We start from the raw sequence: 26,399 nt of genomic DNA, 5'->3' as shown, positions 1-26,399 counted from the left end.
TTTTCAACATTTAAATAGTAGAACTTTTTCTAACATAAAACCATTTGGCCCACTCAGTGACTCACAGGAAGATGGAAAACTCCTGAAACACTGTTCTTGAAAGTTTAGTTTCTCAAAGGCAACCAGGGCTATCTGCTTAGGACCCCCAAGAATGGGAGGAAGGATGCACACATTGGAGAGACCCAAAAAGTACTAACTGACTCCAGATGATGCTGGTATGTTACCAGTCAGGGCTCTGGAGGTGACTACAGTCCAGAGGCAGTGACTGGACAGTTCAGTTATAAGACAGGATGGAAAAATTGGGGTGATGTCCAAAGGATTAAACTGGCCTTAATTTTTTGTTAGAATTCATCAAGGGAGAAAAAGTGATAAAAATAATTTTATGTAGGGCAACCCTGGTGGCTCAGTGGTTTAGCGCTGCCTTCAGCCCAGGGTGTGATCCTGGAGACCTGGGCTCGAGTCCCATGTTGCGCTCCCTGGGTGGAGCCTGCTTCTCCCTCTGCCTGTGTCTCTGCCTCTCTCTCTCTCTCTCTCTCTCTCTCTGTCTCTCATGAATAAATAAATAAAATCTTTTTTAAAAAAATGAAAAAAATAATTTTATGTAATTAAGAAAAATAATGAAAGATCATTACAAGACACTTAGGATATTGATGAGTATCTAAGATTGCTAATTTTTGGAAGACCTGTTATATGCTAGAAACCTGCTAAGCATTTCACAGATCACATTGCTCAATAAAGTCTAAGGTGAACCATATGTATAATTTATAAAATTTTAGTAGTCAATTTGAAAAATAAATGTGTGAAATTAATTTTAATATATTTAATGCAACATTATATCCAATAATAATCAATATAAAATTTGTAAATGAAAAGGGTTCCTTTTTTTTGTGCTAAGTCTTTAAAATCCAAATGTGTAATTTTTTTTTTTCACCTAGATCCCTGAGTTCAGAACTAATGTTCTTTCTTCGATATCACATTTTCTTACTTAGCTATGAGGGTAGCACCTACCTTTTCTGTCTTAGTTTGCTTTGTTATTATCGACTTTATTTTTAAAATCAGTTTTATGTTTGCAGAATAAGTAGAGAGTCCCCGTATGCTCCCTAACAAACACACACAAAATTTCCTGCTATTGTTAATAGCTTGTATTAACATGATGCTTTTGTTACAATTGATGAGCCAGCATATTAATATATTATTAACATTCATAGTTTATATTAGAGTTCACTATTTATTTTGTATATACTGTGTATTTTGACACATGTATGACATATATTCATCTCCCAGTATTATACAGAATAGTTTCACTGCCCTAAATATCTCCATAACTCCACTTACTCATCCCTCTCTTCCTACAAAACCTTGGCAACCACGGATCTTTTTACTGTCTCTAAAGCTTTGCCTTTTCCAGAACATCACATAGTTTGAACTACACAGTATATAGACTTTTTAGATTGGCTTGTTTAACTTAGCAATATACAGTTAAGATTGCTCTGTGTGTTTTATGTGTCTCAATAGCTCATTTCTTTTTATCAGTGAATGATATCCCATTGTCTGTATATACCACAGTTTGTTTATTTATTCACTAATGGAAGGACATCTTGGTGGCTTGTAAGTTTTGGCAATTATGAGTAAGGCTGCTATAAATATCTGCATGCAGGTTTTTTCTATGGATATGTTTTCGACTTATGTGGGTAAATATCAATGATGGAATGTGCTTACTGGATTGTTAGGTAAGAGTATATTTAGTTCTATAAGAAACTGTCAACCTGTCTCCCAGAATGGCTATACAATTTTATATTCCCACCAGCAGTGAATGAGTATTCCTATTATTCCACATCCTCACCACCATTTGGTGTTACCAGTGTTCTGGATTTTTGCCAATCTAATAGGTATGCAGTGGCACCTCATTGCTGTTTTAATTTTAATTCCCTCATGACATATGACTCTGAGAACACCTACAATTTTTTACACTAGTAATACCACCACTACCACTATGTGCTAGCAATTATCACGTCTTATGTACCAGGCATTAAGCCAATCACTTTTCATGTATTTTCTCACAAAGCTATGAGTCAGAGAACATTGTTATTATGCATTTTACAGAAAAGGAAACTGGCGTTTGCAGAAGTTAAGTACATTGCAAGTAAATGTTGAATCAGTGACTCTCTGGTCTTTCCAACTCCAAATTTCTTCTCTTAACTGCTGTATCTTTAATTTTGGTCTCAAAGTGGAATTCCCCAATCTCTTCAAAATCAACTAGGTGTTGATAAAAATTCAGATTCCTAGATATAACTCTATTGCATCTTCACAATGGAGATCTGGAAGTGAGAGATTCTGAGAAGCACCCAACACGGAGAACCACTACGCTATCACACTAGAATGACCTAAAGTCCAAATAGAAGTTTCAATATTTTGTTTGTATCTTTCATCATGCATTTGCCTTTGAAGCATACTTACCAAAACACATTTATTATTTATTTACATTGAATAAATTATACTGAAAATTGTCAAAGACTATCTCAAATATAGGCAAATAGGTGGTTCCCTGTATACTCTGATTCGAGAATACTATATAAATTTTTCTCCACAGCTTTCTAAACTTGCATCTGAAAATTTCTGCCAAAGATTCTTATTGTTAGTGTAGGCTTTTGGATACAGATTTTAAAATACAGGTCTTCTTACTTAGATAAAGATTTTTAAATAATATATCTGAATGAAGAAGACTGTATGTAACCAATAGTTCATAAGGGTCGTGGGGTGGCATAGAGATAATTATGATAGCAGAAAAAAGAAATCCTACTGGACAACTGCTATATACTCTGTGCTAGATAAATTGGACAAAGATCTTACAAAATACTTTCAATGTTTTAAGTCATCTACCCATTTCATTTTATTTATTGCCTTTTTATGGGGTAGCTTTATGTATATACTATGTACATATAGATATACTTAGTATATACATATATATTTATATAGTATATATACACACACATATACTTATAAAGTTTATAATATATTACATAATAATGGCAGGCAAAAAAATCAACATAGCAAGCACTCTATGAAACTTTATGGATTAAATTAAATAGGCACCTATTCTTTGTGAGTTTTGATATAAGAAAGGATATTACTAAGGATACTTGCAATAGTACCACCTGTGTTCAAACCTCTTTTATGCCTCTAAATAGCTGTGAAACTTTCGATGACTCTTTTAAGCCTAGGTTTACAGGATTTTAAATGGAGGTAGAGCTAACATCCACCCTATAGAGTTGTTGCATTAAAAGCATTAGACAGTGCCTGAGTCACATTAAGCAGTCAATAAATATGAGTTATTATTATTTTCACTATTATTATTATTCATAGGAAAAATTCCAAAATGGGAATAGACTCGATAGAGTGGTAGAGTGGAAAGAGTGCTAGAAAACCAGTGTGATGACTGATGGTACAAGGAAATAAATGATACGAGACAAATGCATGGTAAAGAGATTAAGTGCTCTAGGAATGTAAAACAGAAGGAATCACTTTTCACTGGAGTGGGCAGGGATGGCTTCTTTGAAGAGTCTAAATGAATTTGGAAACATTTTTAGGTGGAGAAAATGTGCATTTGGAGGGGGTATCTTTTCAGGGATGTACAAATGCAGTGATTTTAGCACTTGTTGGCAGATAGAAGAACCCCATTTGGACCCTCAGACACAGCCCACTGTGCCAAGATCTGGCAGTGTGGACAGAGATAGTTCCAAGGCAGGTGCTACATAAGAAAGAAGTATGGACATAAGGGAAGAGAAGACATCCTTCTAATACTAATTGAAGCTCAGCTTGAATAGCAACTGTACACCTGTTCATAGCCAGGCAATTGCAGACTGAAGACTATAGCCCTTCAAACATGCATGTCACTGAGTCTGGGAAGGCAAGAGGCGTAGCCACCTGAAACCACAAATCCTGCTAGGAAGAGCACGGATTGTTCTGTACATCACACTGTCTGTGTAGTTCTGCAGTCATTAGGAGAGAGTGGGCTCAGACTGGGACTCATTGCTTTTTCCACATAAACTTGGAATTCAACAAAATCGATCACAATCTACAATTTCCTCCATGGTGTCAAATGTAGGCTAAGTTACTTTAGTATTTAACAGTATGTTAATGGTCTTGCAATGAGTTAATGGTCTTGCAATGAAGATCCCATAGGGGATCCCCATCAAAACATAAAGTGCCTTTCCCTTTACAACCTCCTGTCTATCTTGGTGTTTGCTAACTCTGAGGAGTTCTAGAATCATACACAAAGTTATTACACTTTTGATGACATAAACGTGTTTTGGAAAGGCAGGAGCCATTTTGTCGCTCTACATACATTGGAGAGAGAGAATATGACCTTGAGAGCTGGAGGTTTACCATCACTTTAAAAAAACAACATGGAAGGAATTGTTATAAATGTAGTCCTTATCTTTTACTTTATAGTCTTTAATAGCCACCCTTTATTGAGTGTTTACTAGGAGCCAAGAACTCTATTAGGCATTTTTTAAACTTTTATGTAAAAATAAAACACAGGTACAGGAAATCACACAGGATTATTATTAAACCAAATACCATTTTAGCCACCACCCAATTCAAGGAAGAAAACATTGCTAGTTCCATATACTTTGTCCTCCCTCCCTCCTAAAATGAACACTGTCCTGATTTTTATAGTAATCATTTCCTTGTATTTTATGATGGTTTATCACTTAGGTGTGCATCCAAATGCACTATGGCTTAGTTGTCCATTTTCTAATTGATATGTTTTGTGACTTCATTTTAATGAAGTCATCCCTTCCCCCAACCCCCACTAAACTCTCTTTTCTCTTCCTTAAAATTTGTCTGTAGATGAACTTGATGAGTTGAACAGAGTTTAAGCCAGGGTAGAGTTGCTGATTGTGTGAATGTTCTCTGCCTTGTACTTCTTACAAATGAGAGTAGACCCTTTGTCAGACATAGCTTTGAAGTGTCTGGCAAGACTATAGGTAGTCTTATGTTCTTTTATCAGGGTACAAGCTGATGCTTAATATGTCAATTCATTATTTTATTGGAGCTTCCAAAATGGTAATACTCTAATTATATCCATTGTTTTTTATCTATTTGCTAGGATAATTTTATTTCGAAAGAGATGCAACCTCTCCAACAACAATTGGAGTAACAATTTGGTTACTCAGGCATGCAGTTCCCAAAAAGGGCAGAATCAACGTTCTATTTCTTTACCTTGTTTCCATAATAAAAAATTGGTTCCCCATAATCCTTGGGAGAGGACCATTTGGGTCTTAAACATACCTGATGGATTCCCATCAACTATAATTGTTATCCTTACCAAAGTTCAAATTTTTCTTTGGCTGCCTAGAACTTTTTCAAGGTTGCCTTTTAATTCCTTTTAATATTATCCTAGTATTTTTTGATAGCTTCCATGCTAGCTTATGTGAAAATGTTTGTCTGGTACATTTCTCATTCCAGATACAGATTCATTTCTCTAAGAAGCCTTGGTTTCTTTTATGACCACAATCTGAGTGTAAGTGATAATCACTGCTACTAGGGTTGGTAAAATTAACAAATAAAAATACAGGACCCCCAGGTAAATTTCAATTTCAAATAAATGACAAAGAAATTTTAGTAAAAGCATATCCCTAAAAGTCCACAGTGGACAGCTTATACTAAAAATTTATTTTTCATTGAATTCGAAATTAATTGGATACCCTGTATTTTACCTGACAACTCATTGCAAGTAGGTTGGTCATTATTGCTAGACTGTGTTAGTCTAGGTGCTCTAAGAAGCAGGTGTGGTTAGACATGTAAGAGTTATTGGAGGAAATGCCTATGAAGGAACAAAGGGCAGTATTTAAAGGAGTAGAGAGAGATCTCTGACAATGACGCAGAATTCACCACTGTGAAGGGTAGAGGGAAAAAAGGAGAGTTAGAAAAGAGTTTAAATTTACAGTTTAAATCTAAGAACATGAACATGAACATTTTGGGGCTTCTAGGTAGCTCAGTTGGTTAAGCATCTACCTTTGGCTCAGATCATGGTCAGGGAGTCCTAGGTTCCAGCCTCTGTGGGAAATCTGCTTCTCCCTTTCCTTCTGCCCCTCCTCCTGCTTGTGCTTGCTCTCTCACTCTCTCTCAAATAAATAAATATAATTTTTTTTTAAAAAAAAGAAGTATAAACATATATAAATACATAAAATTCCTGGCCTACATTTTATTTTTTTGCATATTGTATATATAATTTCATTTTTCCCTTGAAGATAAAGTGTTGTTGTAGAAAAGACTAATGATAATATAATATTAGTTACTTTTTAAGTTAAACGTTGCTTTTGTCTAGGTGCCCAAATCATTCATTCATTCAATCACTTATTTAAGATCCTTTAATTTTACTTGGTGCTAATTGTGCTGCTCTGATTTCAGGTACACTATATGATTTTTAAATAAGTAGTCTTAAATTGTTTCGTTTTGTTTTTTATTTCAGGTTCATTCTCATGATTTCAAGTTCTTTTTTAATTTTTTTTAATTTATTTATGATAGTCACAGAGAGAGAGAGAGAGAGACAGACACAGGCAGAGGGAGAAGCAGGCTCCATGCACTGGGAGCCCGACGTGGGACTCAATCCCGGGTCTCCAGGACTGTGCCCTGGGCCAAAGGCAGGCGCTAAACCGCTGCACCACCCAGGGATCCCATGATTTAAAGTTCTTAGCATTTTTCCCACCCCATCCCCCTAACCTTGCTTTGATTTGTTCTCCCACTCAGAACTCCCCTAATCTGTATGTTGGATCTTCTTTGCCACCTCCAATATTTGTTGCTTTGTGTTGAGTGTCTTTTTTCACTTGTTTATGGTTAACATTTTTTTTTCCTTCCTACCTTGATTTCTGTTAGAGTATCATTTGTTGTGTTTATTTGCTCTTATGTATCTCCTAGAATAGTCTCTATTTCTCATATGACATTTATTTCACATTCTTTCTTGAGTTCTGTCCCTTTTTATTACTGAGTTTTTCTAATTCTGATTAATGTCATTCTTTCATGTATTCGTATGATATTTTTAGCTCATTTTGAAATAGTATGTTGCAGTTTTGAAAAATTTTTGAGCATGACTTTTTTGGCAAGCTTTCTTTGTCAATAGCAGAGTTGGCAAACTTCCCATAAGGTGCAAGAGAGTAAATATTTTATACTTTGTGGGCCATATGTTCTCTGTCACAAGCACTTAACACTGCCATTGTAGCATGAAAACAGTCTTCGGCAATATGTAAATAAGTGAGTGTGACTATTTTCCAAGAAAACTTTATTTATAAAAATAGGAAGAGGTCCGGATTTGGCTTGTGGACTGTGATTTACCAATTCCTTATCTATAGGGATATAATTATTTTTATTTCTTGTAGCAGTTTTGTTTTTAAGGTGACACTTATCATAGGCTATTACTAGGATAGTTTTGTATTGATCATTTTTATGTGAATTTAGTTTTCTTGAACTTTTTTTGTTTTCTTGAACTTTAAATAGTTAAAAGTTCAGAGAGGAGAGGCTTTCCAATTTCAAATAGATCCTTATATTTTTGTTTTCATGTAGTATTAAAAAATATATGATGGCTTGTGCTCTTAGGTTGCCTGGATCTGTCTATCTTTTGGCTGAATTTTATCTTTTAGTCATATGTGTTACCTCCGTTCCACTCAATTTTGCTTCTACTTCTAGTAGTTTTTCCTAGTATGGGATTTTGTGTTGAGGAGAAATGCTGGCGTGTCAATTTCAAGGATTCATAGGATCTAGGTTTCTCCAGCCACCTTAGATCTTGACATCAGCCTGTTAAGAATTGAGATTTTACATAAATTGCAAGCTAACAAGTTAGTCAACCGGTTTTATGGATATTTTCAAAAGACATGGGACTTTTGAGTCAGAGACAAAGAACTTTATTACCCATGGTACAGCATATAGCAACAGGGGGTCTTTTTTACACACTGGAATTCATAAAAATCTTCTAGTTCTCTTGGATGTTCTTAAATTGATCCATTGTGCTTTCTAGTGACTATCTACTGACTATTTGGGGGCTTTCTTGAATGTTTTGGGATTATCAGGTTGGTCATTTGTCCCACAACTTCCATATGCTTTGTCCTATTTAGACACCAAAGACTACATATGTATACAATGGAATATTACTCAGCTATTAGAAATGACAAATACCCACCATTTGCTTCAACATGGATGGAACTGGAGGGTATTATGCTGAGTGAAATAAGTCAATCGGAGAAGGACAAACATTATATGGTCTCATTCATTTGGGGAATATAAATAATAGTGAAAGGGAATAGAAGGGAAGGGAGAAGAAATGGGTAGGAAATATCAGAAAGGGAGACAGAACATGAAGACTCCTAACTCTGGGAAATGAACTAGGGGTGGTGGAAGGGGAGGAGGGCGGGGGGCGGGGGTGACTGGGTGACGGGCACTGAGGGGGGCACTTGACGGGATGAGCACTGGGTGTTATTCTGTATGTTGGCAAATTGAACACCAATAAAAAATAAATGTATTATTAAAAAAATAGACACCAAAGACAACCAAGCTGTGTTGCTTTTGGTACTTAGAAATTTGGAGAGATATATTGCTATCTAGATTTATTGTAAATGTAGTGCTTTTGGTTTTGATATCTACTTCTCTGTTTAGCCTAAACCCATGCTGGCATCACTGCAGTCTATCTTCTTGAAATAACCCTGTCATTTAAAGTATGTCCAGTGTGATTTTACTTTTTCTAAGGTCCTCATTTTGAACATCACCTTTATTATGCCATGATGTGGTTATACTCTAAGATCCAACTGAGTTGCATAGGGATGTTTGCCTCTTTTTCCCTCCCCACACTAAACGGTATTAATTTGTTCTATTACTTTAAGTGGAAGGTCCAATATTTTTCTTTTTTTTTCTCTAAGTATATAGATTTTCCTTTCTTGCTATTATTTGTATGCCCCATCCAATGACAATCCTCTCACACTATTTTTGAAATGTGGTCCAAAGGCTAGATTAGGTAAACAAATTTGCTTGAAATGTATGGAAAGGACACAAGGCAAAACAAATTATGAGCTAGGATTAGGTATAATCCTGAAAAATTCTATTGACCTTGTGTTAATTTTTGGCATTTTATAGGCAAGCTATGGAACTTTAAGCTATATTTAAAACAACAAAATATCTTATTCAATTAAACATTTCCTTATCGTTTTACTCAGTATAGCTCCTCCTTTCTCAAGGAGTATTAATACTTATGTATTATGGGTGAAAGAATAAATTAGGAGTGGTACTGCCAGTATAGCTGTTATCTCCAAATTCATTTTGCGCTTTGAGTTCACAGCATTGGAGGTTCAGTATTTTATTAACAAATAGGATCTGCTCATTAATGTGGAAAATTCCAAATTTATCTGGCTTTTACTTAATGTTTTGGAATCAAGCAATATCTTGTGGGCCGTTACTCATACCCAGCATCAGAGGAATATCAAGATTACATAATTTCTATATGGCATAATAAAGGTGAACAATAGATAATAGAGAGAGAGAAAATATTTCCCCTGGGTGACCCTGTTCAATAAATTAAAAGAAAGCAAAACAAAACAAGTGTATGGAAGTTTCTGACAGAGCTTAATATTCAGGGGGTGAGGGGAAGAATTTTTTTTTCAACTTACATATCCCCCCAAATCTCTACTTAAGCAAGGAGACTGATATAGACCCCTACCCACAACCCTTTACACACACACAAACTTTAAGTCAGTCCCCAAGGGGCTGTTCTCTCTCCCCGAGAATTTACAGTTTGTTAGGAAAGAGAAGTCACTTGTGACAATTGGGATGCTACACAAGGCAGTCCAGAAAAGTATCATAAAATATGTAATGACTTTTACACTATGAAAACACTGAATGAAGAAAATCCTTGTGAACTTGAGTTGGAGTTTGGAGAGGAGCTGGGTCCTAACAGATCAGTCACATTTGGGAAGATGGAAGAAGGAGTGGTAGGTTTCTCCACAGGGAGGACTAGGGGACTCCAGGAGAGAGCTGCTCATTCATCTGTGAGGCAACTTTGACATCCTATCATGTAGGATTAAACACTCATACAAACACTGCTGATTCAATAAAATAGCTAGTTAAAAGGCATTTTTCTAGTCACTGATTTATATAAACTGTGCTATTTGTTATAGATTCTCTCTACCTTCTCCATTGGTGCTTACAATCAACTATTAAGTGCAAAAAATGATAAAATATCACAAGAAAATATAAGGTTGATATTATTGATTGAAAATATCAAATATAAATCAGCTAGAGAAAAATAAGGAAATTAAAATTTGGACTATGCTTTCTAAAATTATATGAATATATGGAATATAGCCAACAGTAGGAGCAATACATAGGATCTAACCAATAGGAATTATAGTATTTCTAGTCCTCATGTGAAAGCATGAATAAATATGAAAGGCTTAATATACTCTAATATCTCTAACAGCTTCAAAATGCATTCTTTTGGCTTTTTTTTTTTCTCCTCGTGTTCTCCGTCCACTTTTCCTTAACCTCTTTCTCCTCTTTCTCTGATTTGAATAAAGACATGACATTAGTAAATATTTAGATGTATAAGATAGATATTAAATGACTCAATTATTCTCCCCAAAAGATATAGATGGACAAGAAATATGTGAATATGAAGCGAGAGAGTAGGGTTCTTGTCTCACAGAGTTGAAGAATGAATCTCATGGACAAAGAGTAAATAAAGTGATAGAAGTTTATTAAACAAGGGTACAAAAAAAGCTTTCAGTAGTGAGAGGGGTCCTGACAAGGTTCCCACTGGAGGCTTATAGGGTTGGTCTTTTATTGAAAGCCAACCAGGGAATCTAAGTCCTTTTAACATCTCTATTGATATCAGCATTGAGTACCGACTAGTGATAACACTTTCATTGGTTTACTTCCTTTTTATGGTCCTGTAATTCTTTGTTGATCACAACTAGCTGTTATAACAAGACCCCGTATCTGGCACCTGGGACAGGATTGTCTGGTTTGTTCATCTCTGGTTTCCTTTCATCTTCACATTTTTGGGATTTTTGTGAGCCTGGTCCTATAGCCCCCTACCTATCTCTCCCTACCTAGCCCTGCCTGTCCCTTACTCAAATATTAGAGTATAAGAAGTGATCTACACCAGTAGCAAACAACCCATCTAGGCTAATAGGTTAAACAGTGTTCAGTAATGAGAGATGTATCTTAATGTGCCTCATTTCAATAGAGGTCACATCCCAAGATGTCCTGAAACTATATTTGTATAATCTAAACAGATGACTGTGTGGTAAAAGGACTAGCTGTGAATCCAAGGACTTGGCCTCAATTTTTTTTTTTTTTTTTTGTAGGAGAATAATTCCCGGTGTTAGAGAGTCAATTAGTGGGAAAAATGCCAGGGGCCCTTTAATGTCAGTGGATGCTCGGGAGCTGCTTCACCTATATGCTAGACTATCTCTTGTTTTCAAAAGGAAAATTCATAGGAGAGTCTGAATCTAGTATTAACTCCTTAAGAATAAATTGAACATGATGAAATTTTTACAAAAGATGGAAATTCTCTCTTCTCTCCAAAAATTAGGATTTCACAGTAGCATTTTCTCTTGCAGTTTGTGAAAGATTTCCCTGAACGGGCAATGCGCTTTGTGCTGTTGTGGGAATTATATAAGGGAAAAAGTTAGGCAACTATTATGAAATCTGAGTATAAGAGATGTCTCACTAATAATGTACTTTCCAAGGACAAAGATAAAGAGATATTTTGAATTATTAGAAAATCTAATCTTAGTTATGAAAATGAGAAATACCAAGTTCAGAGAAATTTATTTATCAAAGGCAGACTCACTTACGCCAGTGTTCCTAAATACTCTTCCACATCTGACAACCTTTCTGCTATTTGCAGACAGAGTCTGATTTGGAAAACCTGATTTTATTTCTAAAGAAATGTGAAAATCAGACAAAAAAATAACCACTAATATCAACTGAAAAAGATAAAATGTCTTTTTTTTTTTTTTGCTAAGCCAATATAACTGATTCATTAAGTAATTACTCTTTAAAAAAATCAAATAAACAAACATGGACCCCTTGTCAAGCTTCTACTGGGTAAAAAGAATGACAACAGGTAAATTTCCCACATTCTCAAGTGTTTGGTGTTGACTCAGCTATATGAATGGAGAGAAAATATTACACAGAAAAATCATAAGCATTATTTTCCTGTCTTAAAACCATTACATATGTTTTAGAAGGGCTGTTTTGTTAAAGAAGCTGTGAGGTTTGTTAATATAACAACTAAGCAGACTCTATAGCACTGGGTTTCAATGTGAATGAGCAGTTTGTCAATATCTGCAGGTCTCCAGTGAGCAACAGAATGGCTCTCAGGATATTGCAACTCTGTCTGCTTCCACCAGAGATCATAATTGGGCTATGAATTTTTACAACAGGAAAGTCTTCCTGTCATAGAGACCGACAAAAAATTTAGTTAAATTAATGCTGCAAGAATCTCTTAACAGTATGAGTAATGTACATGGTTATCACTTAAATATTTAGGGCCTTTACTTCTTTTCCTTCCTTTTTTTATTTGTTCTTTTTAAAATGATTTTTTGAGATATTTTACTAGTTAGGGTTTCTAAAATATAGCTTGTTTCTGAGGATTGCTCAACATCTCGGTTTTCTGCACAATGACATGATGTGCACTTTGGGAAATTCAAGAAGCCGATTGAGGTGAGTAGAGGTGATTGATAAATCGAAAGCAAATGATAGCAGAAGATGTGAACTAAAGCTATTTCTTGATCTGTGAAAAGCTAATTGGACACATTTCAGGCCGGGTCTCTGAAGGCACAGCTCATGAACTCTGTCTTCCTGATGCTGTGCTCATTAAGGGCACTCAATAGAGGACTGGCTAATGCTAGGGAAATCCCCATCAAAGTGGCCTTTACATGACACTGCAGAATTACCTCAGGAAAGAGAGAGAAGAGAAGGAAAAGGTAAGGACAGACTCCAGGGCACTAGTTGCTTACAGAATCCTATTTGCCTTATCTGATTTATCTGAAACTGAAGAATTTATCTCTAAAGGCTACCCTACTTCTCAAAATCTCAAAGGACTTTTGTCTTTCTCTAACATATCAGAGTTTAGCCAGGCCTTGTTATGGGGGGTTGTTAAAGTAAATTAGGGATTTTAGGGTCCTGGACTTACTATTTGATATGGAAGACTGAGTATAGCACACATGACTTAAGTATCTCTGGAACATCCTCTGTTTGCCACTGACACTTAAACATTTTAATGATTATCTTCAATAAATTTAATTATTATCTAAATCTCATCAGCCATCCTCAATTATTCATGTTAATAATTTTAGGTAAAATGAAATGTACTGAATTGGCATCTCACTTTTGAAGAATCAAATATCAATGAAAGATATTGTAGATGTTCACAATATTTTATGCAAGAAAATTTTTGAGGGACTTTGGAAATTATCAGTATGTTGAGGATGCAACATGATAGGTTATATCTCCATGGGAACCCGAAACTAGGATTTGAGCCGATGAAAATTTTCAGAAGGAAGTGATGGAGTCTAAATCCTAGAAATCTTTCTGAGTATGTTGCAAAGTTTAGAAATTTATAACTTAAAATAGAGGGAATTTTGCTAAGCAGTCTCTCCACAGATTGGAGACAGGTCTTTTGCAGTTACAAGAGTCTGATCCCATTCCACAAAATCTAGGACAAGCTCTTTTACTATTGTATCAGTATTTTAAGTTTTATGGTTATCCATGAGTTAGTTCAAACATATGAGGAAAAGTACTCAAAAATATTCTATTAATTTCTACAAAGCTCTCCTTAAATCTTTAATTTTTAGAAATGATATGCTGTAGAGAGATTGTTTTATTTTTTATTTTTATTTTTTTTTTAATTTTTATTTATTTATGATAGTCACACAGAGAGAGAGAGAGGCAGAGACACAGGCAGAGGGAGAAGCAGGCTACATGCACCGGGAGCCCGACGTGGGACTCGATCCCGGGTCTCCAGGATCGCGCCCTGGGCCAAAGGCAGGCACCAAACCGCTGCGCCACCCAGGGATCCCGATTGTTTTAATTAATACCTTTAACTTAGACCCCCAACAGATATAAATAATGCATTTAGCTTAGACAAACCCACACAAAAAGATGGACTCAAATCAAAGAAACTTTCCTTTAAAAAAATGATACATATACACATATACACATTATATATGAAACATATACAACTTACATCTTTTGTTTGTAACCAAAGTGGATTTTAAAATGAATGCTGAAAAAGAATGCAAATTGAACCATTGACTTCAATCAAATGAGTAATCAAATAGGATGACAATGATTCCCTCTGATCTATGCTTGTCCCATGTCAACAAAAATCTTTGTACTTAAACTCTCAAGTTTAATCAATTGTCCAAAATGGAAGCACATTCAAAGGATGAATGTACTAAAATGATAAGCAGAAGAGCAAAATATAAGGTCAGAAACACTTTTGGAATAATGTAGACCCCTTTCTTCCTTGGGGGAAGAAGGGTAGCATATGGGAAAAGAGAGATTGCCATGTTTCCTGGATAAACTACTCAATAGCTACTATACCCATGTTTCATTTTTTTAAAGATTTATTTATGTTGATAGAGAGAGAGAGGGCACAAGCATCCAGTGAGCCAGAGGGTTAGGGCAGGAGGAGGTGGAGATTTGGTAGGGGTGCAGAGGGAAAAAGAATTTCAAACAGACTCCCTCTGAGCCTAGATGGACCAGGGCTTGATCTCAGGACTTTGAGAGCATGATCTGAGCGGAAATCAAGAGTCCCATGCTTAATGCCCTAGCCACCCAGGTACTCTGCATGTTTCATTTCTAAACTTTGCTTTATACTTTTACAAATAGCAAAGTTATTCCTCTCAAAAACTTATTTCCATTGGACCAATGAACTATCAGAAGTCACTCATAATATGCATTCGACTACCTAGTTTTGAAAAGTAAGCTCTCATCATTCAAATCCAACCTTTCTGAAGAAAAAATTCATATTTTTATTTTCTAATCTAATATAACCTAGAGATCACTATTTTTTTAATTTTTAAAGATTTATTTATTTATTTATTTATTTATTTATTTATTTATTTATTTATTTATTTATGAGAGAGAGGGACAGCACAGGGCCAGAGGGAGAGGGAAAAGCAGACTCCCAGTTGAGCAGAGGGCATGTGGGGCTAAATCCCAGGATCCCAGGATCATGACCTGAGCCAAAGGCAGGCGTTTAACACTGAGCCACCCAGGTGCCCTTGATTTTTTTTTTTTTTTTTTTAACATATTTTAAAGGCACTGTTGTCACAATACTCAGGACAAATGTGACAGTTCACTAACAGGCAAGAGCACAACTCCTATTATCCTAGGATAGCCTCTCTCTAGGAATAGCTAGTTCATAGACTAACTCAGACAAGGGTGGGGGAGCTAGGCCTTAGCCAATAAAAACAAACTCAAAGCTACTAGCCGCACTCCCCCATCCATCTGCTCCATCCCTTCCCACTAGAACCTTGCCACAACCCTGGTACTGAGTGCAATAACATCTGGATATTTAACTGCTTCCAGCCTTTTCTCTGGTGAGCAATCTCCAAAAACCTGTGCCTGAGACTGGGGACTGCTCATGGTCCATCTTCTTTGGGCAGGCCCTTCTTAGCAACAGGGAAAACCAGGTAGTAATGCACCTAGATGAAGAAGCCGGTGGACTTGGTGTGTTCTACCCACCCACAGGAGTACAACTTCCAAAGAGTGAAATGGACTCCTTTGACTCATTGGTTCATATCCCTGCTCTAGGCTCCCAGTACCCACCGTACCAGGTACACACCTTGCAGGCAGGGAACTTGCTAAATTTGTCTGGGTGTTTAGTGTCCCCCCCCCCCCGCCCCCCCGAGTCCGTCCAAGCGTTGCAGTGTGTGTGACGCATCATAGGTGCTCAGAAAACCAACTTTGGAGGGGAGAGGGTTGTGTTAAGCCGATGGAAGGTTGGAGTCGGGACTTAAAATTTGAAGACTTGTCTATGTATCCTGGGGGGGGGGGGGGTGAGTAGTGGAATGTCATCCCTAGTTCTCATTGTTGGCAATCCGTCCACCTTTGGGAATTCCACTGGCAGCTAGCGGGGGGGGGGGGGGGGGGGGGGGGTCCAGGCTGGAGACTCTAGGCTACGGCTGTCCATGGGCACAAATGGAGAGACGCAGGGGCTCGGCCCGGGCCCTGGGACCGCCCCTTGGGTCGCGACAGGTGTCGGCAGCCCCAGCGCCCCCAGCCCCCTGCCCTCCCCGGGCGCTGGAGCATGCCCAGTGGCAGCGGCACAGCCACCGAGGGCTTCGCACGGGCGCGCTCCGCTTCTCCGGGTTTTGCGGGAGCCGCGGGGGGCGGGGGCGGGGGCGGGGGCGGGGGCCCGCGGCGCGGGGCAGCGGCGGCCGAGCGTGTGCGGAGCGCGGGGTCCCTCCGGCGCTGCGGGCGCTGCGGGCGCTGCGGGCGATGCGGGCGCGCGGCTCCCGGCGGCGGCACCTGGCGCGCTGAGCACTGCGCGGCGCGGCGCGGGGAGCCCCGGGGCGGGGGGGCGCGGGGGCGCGGGGGGCGCGGACTGCGGTAGAATGCGAGCCGGGCTCCGCGGGCGCCGGGAGACGTCGCTCGAGCGCGGTCAGGTGCCTGTCGCGGCGCCACTAACTTGCCACTGGGTCGCGTTCCATCTCCGAGGCTCTGCACGCCCCGGGGAGGCGGGGGCGGGGGGCGGGGGACTTGGAGGGTCTGCGGTAGCCGGAGGAGGGATCTGGCGCGGGGAGCCTGCCCGGTGCCGCTCCCCCTGCGCTCCCCCTTCGCTCCGCTCCCTCCCTCCCTCCCTCCCCTCCCCCTCCCCGCCGCCGCCGCCGCGCTCCCCCGCCGCCTCCGAGAGCGCCGGGCTCCTGTGCGATGCCATCGCTGCCAAGTGACGGTCCACGCGCCTGAAGTGCCCGCGAGGAAGTGAGCGGCGACGCGGGCCGCCGGCGATGACAGCCATGAAGCAGGAGCAGCAGCCCACCCCCGGGGCCAGGGCGAGCCAGGCGCCGCCGGCGGACCAGGTGAGAGCGGGCAGGGGCCGGGCCCTCCGCGAGGGGTGGCTGGGGCCGCCCCCCGCCCCCGCCCCCGCCCCCGCCCCGGCTCCGGGCTCGGGCTCCGGGCTCCGGGCTCCCCTCCGCTCCTCCATGGACTCCGCAGGAAGTTAGAGCAGCCGGGTGCGCTCTGGGGCCGGGCGAGAGGATGCGCGGGGTGCCGAGCCGCGGGGAAGGGGGCAGAGAGGTAAAGGCCGGGGTGGCCCGGGAGCCCCGGCGGGCGGGGGGGGGGGGGGCCGGGCTCAGATTCCCGCCGCGGGGGGGGGGGGGGCGGCTCCGCTGCGCTCCTGGGGGCGCCCGCTGGCAGGGTCGGAGCCGGGTCCACGCCGCGGAAAGGGGCGATCGCCGGCCAGAGCCGCCCACAGGAAAATGACCTCAGGCCGCCAGAGTTTCCCTTTCTTGCCCTCTTTGGAGGAGACCGGGACGGGGCAGGGGGGCTGCCCGGGGCGGGCGGTGATCCAGGCGTCCGCGCTCCGCCGAGCTGGGAGCGGAGCTGGGGAGTAGAAGGCATCAGCGTGGGAAGCTGGCAAGGTACTGGCTTTAGTGATTTATTGGGGCCAGATGTGCTGTGTCTGCAGAGATGAGGTGCCCTGTGCTGGCCGAGGGTTATTTCTGTCCCCTTCCTTCCGCACCGGCCACCCCCTCTGCCCCCCTTTATGTGGCGTTTCGGGGTTTGTAGCAGAACCCGTGGGGTGGATCTTCATCTGGTCTCCGTCCCCAGATTGGGGTGACTCGGGAGTTCGGTGTCGCTCTTTCCCAAAGTTGTAGGGTCGGGAGCGCCGAGGTGCCGGGGCGGGGAGGAGGGGCGCTGTGCTGAGCCGGCTCCGGGTGTCGTCACGTTTACATGCATCGGGGACCCTGGGCCGAGAGGGCAACCGTCAGGTCAGCGGCTAACGACGGAGGCGCCCGGGTCCCGGCGGGCGGCCCTTTGCGCGGTTCTGCGGACGCGCTCGGAGCGAGCTCCTTGCTGCAAAGGGGCGACCGCGAGGCTCCGGCGGCCGCTGGGCTCTCCGCGTAGTGCAGCCCGAGGAGCAGGGCAAGGGAAGCCGTCGGGATCGCCCGAGAGGCGGTGAGCCGAGGGGAGGTGCCGGGGCTGCTCTTATTAATATCCCAGTCTTGGTCATCCCTCCTGGCTTGGGGGCTCTCTGCTCTCCCCTTCCCTTTCCTGCTCGTTTCCCGCACATACGTTTCACACAGGTGGCGAGGGGTGCTCGGCGCCTTACAGCCCCCCTCCATCTACTGGAGTGAATGTTGCAGTTTGTACAAAGCAGTGGTTCCCTTAAACTGGGCGCTTCACTCCCCGCCCTGAGAGAACTATCAAAATATTGACACGTCGATGTTGTGTTGTCTGTCCTTTTCCCTTGCATCCTTTTCCTCTGCCCTCTCCAACTACAAGGTGGCAACTGGTTAGCAGATTATAAAGAGAATTTGGGGAGAGGAGCATGGGTTTAAGATCCTCTTTCAAGCTGACAGCCCTTAAATTCCATTAACAAGGCGCTGAGCCTCTCTCTCCACTGCTCTTGGAATGATGCTTCCAATAAGAATGATTAGTCAGGTGAGAGTCCCCACATGAAATCTTTGCTCACTAACCTGTGACACCAGCTGGTTACTTGAGGCGCTGCAAACTGCTCCAGTGCCAGTGGAGGTGGGGAGGAAGAAGCAGAGCAGAGCGCACAGGAACTGAAAATGTATATGTAAACAGTGGACAAGCTGCATGTGCACCGGAAAGCCTTTTGGCAGGACTAGTCGGGTACTTAAAATTCATCTGAAGACATAGAGTCAAGCTTGAAGCCGTCTTTTTTGTTAGCGTGCATTTTTTGTTTATGGCCACTTCACATATTCAGGGAGTGGCCATTTGCAGAACTCTTGTTTTAACTGAGTTTTTTAAGTGCCTTTTTGGACATTTACATGATTTTGAAATGTCAGTGGCACGCATATTATGCTTGAGTTAAAAAATGCAAGAGAATGAGTTTGCTAGGGGAAGGAAAGCAGAGCGCAATCCCATTGAGGATTTTCCAGGCACTCCCAGAAAACATCTATATCTAGCATATTCTTTGTCTGAAGCCTGACATGTGAAATGATGACCAGATAATGTGGATGATTGCTGTGATTGCTTAAACTACACGCTCTAAGAGTACTAAGTTTTTATTAACCGGGTTAGTCATTGTGGCCTGATGCTGCGATTGTCACAACTCTCATGTGGCACTAGCTGTAATACCCCCAACTAGATGTGAGTGATTGTCTGATTTCTGTATTTCTGAAAAAAAAATTGAGTCACAAATTTAAATAAAAAATATAGCTTTATGAAGTCCTACTTAATGGTTAAATAGGGGGCATGCTCCAGCTAATCACTCACTGTGTATTGATTTTGAGTGATTTAAGCTTTCAAATATTGCCAGAAAGGTCTTTGGCTTTTCATGGTAGAGATTTTTTATGAAATCTCCAAAACGCCTTGTCCTGAGGTCATCAGCACACCTGTTTCCACTTACAGAGCAGTGGAAGACTGTGGTCTTTCCTCTGGGTGAAATGGTTATGAATGAAATAATTTGGTTGTTGTTATGGTCCTTTAGGGGGCTTGACCTCCTTGTCTCATCTCATCTGTGACTCTCCTAAGGCACACGGTGCCGCGACAATAGTCACTTCTTCCCCAGGGAGAAGCAGCCACAAAAATAGTAGAGACTGTGTACCTTTATTTTTTTTTGTACCTTTATTAATAATCTGAATCATTGGAAATATTTTTATCATTTCAGTAGTCTTTCCTTTAAAACTTCATTGATTAAATGTTTATGACAGTTATTTTTGTTGTTCTCATAATGCTCCACATTTACAAAATATCTAGGTAAATGATTTGACACGGGTGGATAGAATTATTTTTAATATGATCAGTATCCCACTTTACATTGAGGGATCTAAAATCTTGTGTGACAAATTGTAACTTACTATTCTTAAAAAATAACCTCCTGAATGCTGGCCATGTGCAGAGTACTGTCCTCTGGACTGATAAGGTAACATTTATTAAATGCATCTTTCTACTTGGTCCTCAAAGAAACTTTTTGAGTTAGGTACTGTGGTTATTCCCATTTTAGAGATAAGAATACAGAGGATTAAAGAAACTAACTTAATCAAACTTGTCTTCATATGTGGTGAAGATGGAACTTAACCCTCGTCTATGGTACATAAGATAAAATATGGTCATTTAATTCTAAAGCCCTACCTTCTAACTTCTACACAATTACAGTTCAACACATTATTATTAGCATAATTAAAAGTAATTACAAATATTTTGTGTGTACAGATTTACTTTGAATATAACTTGAAGAATTTGTTTAAAGCTTTGATTAGAAATGTAAATAATAGCTCTTAAAATTGTAAAATTAACTTAATATCTCTTCCATTGATGGAAATAATATAAAAAGAACCAGGTAGGACCTGACAAGTACACAGGAACTTAAAAAAAAATCTTAGTAATGATGGGACTTTCAAGGTTTCTTAAATGAGGTACGTTTTTATAGTTAAATCTGGTTTATCCACATTACCACCAGGTGGCACCCTTCCGCTGAATCCAATGGGTAAAAATATTTCCTAAAATGTTTGGTGGTCCTCTCAGCTCCAAAAAACCAAACCAAAACAAGTTAAAACAAACAATAACAACAACCAGAACAAAATTCCAAACAAAATGAAAAGCTAAGAAAACAAACAAAAAAACCCCACAACCCTACTTTCTGAAGTATGACTAAACAATATATTTTTATAAGCAACAATTTGGTAGCAAAGACATCATTGGTTATGCATTTTTCTCTAAAAATACATATGCTGGTGGAAAACCAGTCTCTTATGGTTCAGCATGGAACAGCCTCTTGATGAAATAATTCGTGGTCAAAACTGCAATTAAATACGTAACATGCAAAATGCCTCTTGTAAAATATCTCTTGTACTTCTCACATATAGGTAATATTAATCCAAATGTTATCATACAGAAATTAGGATTCAGTCTTTTTATTTCAAGTTTGGTAAGGCAACCTTGATTAAAATTTTCAACTATATTCTTGATGAAAATTTTTTCAAAAGTTAGTTTTCCATCTTTTCCTGACAAATATAAAAGATGTTATAATTTAGTCTATAAACTATTGTTTTTAACACAGAACCTCAAAAGTAGCTCTTAGAAATCACGCTGAAAAAGTATTTAATAGGCCATTTATTACTCTTTACTCAACATAACATAAATATATCTAATTGATGGGAGACTTCTTTTGATTTGGTTTACAAAAGATAATTTACATTGGGTAAAGGGCGCTCACTTCGAGGCACATATACTGGAATTGGATTGGGTAAAGGTATTATGTAGAAGTCTTTATGACTTAGGAGATATTATACACTTTCTACTATCACTTAATTTCTTATTACATATGCATTGTATATCTTATTACATGTATATATGCCATTTTATCTAGTGAGTTTAGAACATTCCACAAAACATCCCTTGCTTGTAAGCTTCTAATCTTTTTGTTTATTTCAGGGACTGAGCAAATTGCACATTTAAGAAAAATTAAACTATATAAAAAGAGGTTAAAGAAAATTGTATTATTAAATATTAATGCTGCATTTTCTTATAAAGTGCATTATATTAGAACTAAAACACTGAAAACAAACTTCTCTCAGCCTGAGTGAAAATAATGCTATTTAAAAATTTTGGTTCATTGAATCACTTACAATTACATAATGTCACTATTGTCTATGCATTGGGTTATGCACTGGAAACCACAGATTCAAGTTTATATTCCAGCTCCACTAGTCATCTCTGCTTCCTTGGGCAGGCAGGCTTATTTTCTATATTTCTTTTGTGAATGGAGGTGATCCTTTACATATTTATTGTAATAATTAAGTGAAATAATATGTGAAGACTTTTGAATAAAGCCTGTCTCATGCCAAATATGCTTTCATTCACTAGTCTGGGAACAGGAACCTAGAAAAAGGTCGGGGAGAGGCTTAGAGGATCATCGAGTTACCTATAACTGGTATGTTATTTTAACATTTTACAAAACATTGCATTGTTCAGTACCCATGTTAGGATTACATATGAGGTTGCACATGCACATACATATTATATTAATAATATGTATTATGTGGTTTGAACATCAGGACTGATTTGGCAGAAACACAGACTTCAACATACTCTATTACATTTCTACTTCCATTCAGGCAAAACTCACTTCTTTACCATCCTACTCTCTAAGGACCCAAACTGGAAGTAAACTTTGGCTAATTCTCACTAACAGGTGAATTAGCTGCAGAATATGCTGCACTCTGTTTTCAGTGTAATATGCTTCCTAAGGTAATGAGCATGGAGAAAGGAGATATTTGAAATCCTCTTTAATATTTAAGTTAATATTTCATATTTGGTGTTCCAATTATAAAACTACCTCCATATATTTCCATACTTGTTGAGTGGCTTTACCTGTGTTCCAATCAAGTTCATATTTTACGGAAACATGATACAATAGCCCCACCCTTAGCCCCATTCCCATTCGGTGTTCACTTTCCACAATTTCAGGTCCCCAGGTCAGCTGAGATCCCAGAAACGATTCTCTGTCAGAGGTAGTGTCAGAAGGTCAGTAGTAGCCTCACTTTCTGCCCCAATGCTTGCATCATTCACCTCACTTCATTTCCTCACATAGGCATTTTATCTTCTCACATTGCCACCACCACCACCATCATCATCATCATCATCATCATCATCATCAGAGGATGAGGAGAGAGCACATTCACATAACTTTCATTACGGTATATTATAATAGTCCTATTTTATTAGCTATTGTTAATCAGACTGTACCTAATTTATAAATTGAACTTTATCATAGTTATGTGTATATAGGGAAAAACATAGTGTTATATAGGGTTCAGCAGTATCAGAGGTTTCAGGCATCCACTGGGGGTCTTAGAATATATCTCTCATGGATGAGGAGGGGCGACTAATGAGGACATAACCTGGGACATGCATCAGCAAGGAAAATTGGAGCTTGTCCCATCTGAAGGCCTGTAAAAGGTCCCCCCAAAAAGGGCAAATAAATAATGGACTATAAATATCTTAGTAAACACATGTCCTCCTGTAAATTTAGAAGTGTTTCTGCCCTGGTGTACGTCCTAGTGTATGTTTTAAAGTTTTGTACTGACCTGATCTACAAGCTTTTTGACAACACGCAGTCTTTGTTTACATTCTCCTAACTAGACAGTCCCTGTCCTCCAACATTTTTAAACTGTACACCGTCTCCTGGTAGACATTCTTTTCATTTATTATGTATTAACTAAAAGGAATGATTGTTACTTCCAGGATGATAATGTGGGAAGTAGGTTTAGTGGGGAGGATGGAGACTGAAGAAAAAGCTCTTCTCTTATGGATTCATTTTTGTTACGTTGTACTGATTCCTCAGGGTTTCAGACATACCCTTATATAATGGTAGATGTAACACTCACTGCCAGGCTACATACAGAAAATTTGCTTTTATCCCAAACTGATAAAATATTTTACTTTGAACTAATCCATTCAATAATTGATGTTAACAGTACAGTACCCCTTGTAATGTCTTCCATATAATAAAAAATGATTTCCTTTTTCTTTTCAAGGTTGGCATGCTATAGTTTATTTGAAAGTGACTGAAATATTAATACTTTTTAACTTAATTTTCAGATGATATGCTACTTCCATTAACCAGAATAGTATATTCTACAATAATTTTGGAATTGGCAAATGATATTCAGATTTAATTATAATCGGGGGAGAGGCAATGTGATGTAGGATTGAGAACAAAGTCAAAACAGATTCCATATTAAAACTTTCTTCTACCATTCCCTATGCAATGCAGGGCAAACTATTTAATCCCTCTAAAACCATTTCCTCATCTTGAAAGGAAGAGGATGGTGAGAATGATACAAGGATTAGAGACAGTCTTTGGGAATGGACTTGCATAACCTCTGGCCGAAGATAGAACTTAGCATTTTTATTCTTGTTGCTACTATGATTCTAGATTATCTGAGAAGATTATTTCATGTTTTGCTAAGACAATTTTACATTAATGAAAATGGTGAATATATGTATGTGTGGGTGTGTATACATAACAAACACACCACATATATATACATATACACACTTATCATCTAAATATATGGGGTGTTTTAGAGTTAGATTATTAAAGAGCATTAGGTAGAAATCAATTGATAACAATCTGACTAATTTTTGCTATGTTTAGATGATAACCTGTTTTCCTGAAAGCCTTAGGGTCTTCTTCAAAGTGTTCATGGTTTAATATTCTCTTTCTGGAAGTTTGGTTTCGAGAAATGATGGACTTATAAATTTGTTGCATACAGGAGCTGATAATAGGTTGTGTTAAAATTTAAGTAATGTTAGTTGAGTGAATAGTCAAAACTGATTGTGCATCTGAGAAAGCCAAGGCAAACTGTATATTCTTCAGCCAAGTTGAATATCACCTGACTTTCTTATTATTGCAATTTATCATACTTACCGATTTTCTCAGGTCAATGCGAAAGCCTGTGTATCAGGTTACAAAGTAGCAGATGAAGAAAAGTGAGGGGAAAAAGGTATTTTTATTATCTTTATTCCCACCCCCTTTTTTGAGATCTGAATGAAGATTCAATTTTTTATACCATCTGAAAGCCTCTGCTCTGAAAACAATGACAAACCTGAATTTTATAATTGAGAACTTGAATGGCAGGCTCTCCTGCGATTTATTTTCAAGTAATGGACCAGTGAGACCACTTGAGATTGCATTAATAATGCTTCTACAGGGTTAGAAGTAGGCTTTTCCTGTTATTGTTACTTGGATTTACTTTTGGCAGGAGGAATCAAGTGAAAACTCTTGATACCCTTGCTTCCATTAATCACATCTCATCTCCAGGAAGGGTTTTATTATGAGTTAATGATTGCAAGACATGGCTGGTTTGTTTTTTGTTTTTTGTTTTTTGTTTTTTTCATTTCACATGTTTTGAAAAAAGTGTCAGTTGTTATTGTTTTAATAAAGTGACCTTTTAAATCAATGTCTTACAAACTTGCACACTGATTCTTCTGCACACCAAATCAAAGATTAGGAGTCAAGATACCTTCTGAGTAGAGGTCACAGAAATAGGTCTTTTCAAGAATAAAAATATAAAATTCATAAATTTCTCAAAATATAGAAATAGGTAATTTGTTTGGATAGATTAGTATATAATTTGTATTTCCTAGTGTCTGAGTTTATCCTATCTACTCCACTATTTTTTATGGGAAAAGAATATACATTTTACTTGTTGTTTCTTTTCTAAGTACCATGAAGGGATTAGAATTATCCATTTCCTCTGATCCTAGGAATTATGTGTATTTCACTTTTTTGACAGTCCTATTGGCAGTGATAGGTGGGTGTGAACTGAACCTCGAGTTGATAATGGAAGAGATCCACCCCTGTTCACATTTATGGAGGTTGCTTATTATTGTTCTAAAATGAGATTTACCTAACAGTAGTGCCACAGTGCATTATAAGCAGTTTCTTCTGCATCTGCCATTCCTTACAAATGTCTGCTTACAGAATCAGTGCCTCTTATGTTACAGGATGGTGATTTTGAATCCTTTGTCTCTATTTCCACCTGTGCCATATCCAAATCCAAATCCATTTCCTTCCACCTCTCTCCATTTCTGAGATTGATCTCTGGCCAAGATTGATTCTCTGATGTCTAAACTACTTTGATGTCCACAGTGGCCTTGCCTTTCCAAATTCTTCCTTGAAATGGCCATAAAGTAATAAATGATGGTAGCATTTTGAGAAAGTATTCTGATTGCTGAATCTAATGTCTTTGTTTTCAAATCAGGAGATATCCAATGGAGAGATGAAGTATCTTGTCTCAGGTCACACAGTAGGTTAGAATCAAGAGGCAGTACTTGATTCTGGGCCTCTTCACTTATGGCCATTTGCTGCATGTCCTGCTGCTAGATTCAGCTGTTGATATAGCACTTTTGTTGGTGCCTTAGTGACACATCTACCTTGTTAGCACTTGACAGAGGAGTAACTTAAAAAAAAAAGTCCTTAAAACCTTTGAATCTTTAGGCAAAAACTCACTTGACATTTCTTGGTTTCTCCTTGGTTTCTCCTAGGCCAGTGGTCCTTAGACTTTTACTATCTTGCCACAAAGCTTTAGAGAACCATATAAGCATTTTCTCCAACTTGCCATGACAAGAAGTCATCTCAGTACCATAAAGCCATTTTGGAAGTAAACTGAGATCCACTGTTCTAAGGACATGTC

The 26,399-nt window shown here is 39.2% G+C and overlaps 1 protein-coding gene across 5 annotated transcripts in view; it reads left to right on the top strand.

Annotated features, from left to right (window-relative positions):
- Nucleotides 1–26,399, top strand: part of DPP10 (dipeptidyl peptidase like 10) — a 1,276,525-nt gene that overhangs the window by 651,731 nt on the left and 598,395 nt on the right. The window contains exon 1 of one of the 5 annotated variants that reach the window (XM_038564992.1): nt 16,908–17,084. The exons of 2 other annotated variants lie outside the window; for them this stretch is intronic. In XM_038564992.1, coding sequence (XP_038420920.1) covers nt 17,013–17,084 — 72 coding nt within the window. In that variant the 5' untranslated portion in view covers nt 16,908–17,012. Of the gene's footprint in view, nt 1–16,907; nt 17,085–17,193; nt 17,302–17,540; nt 17,646–26,399 lie in introns of those variants that run through there. 2 more of the 5 variants (XM_038564995.1, XM_038564996.1) reach the window with 2 other exon arrangements.

Source organism: Canis lupus, chromosome 19 (genome assembly GCF_011100685.1).
Source record: "Canis lupus familiaris isolate Mischka breed German Shepherd chromosome 19, alternate assembly UU_Cfam_GSD_1.0, whole genome shotgun sequence".
Lineage (NCBI taxonomy): Eukaryota > Metazoa > Chordata > Mammalia > Carnivora > Canidae > Canis > Canis lupus.
The sequence above is the reverse complement of the archived record's forward strand: the minus strand, read 5'-3'. Positions and strand labels throughout refer to the sequence as shown.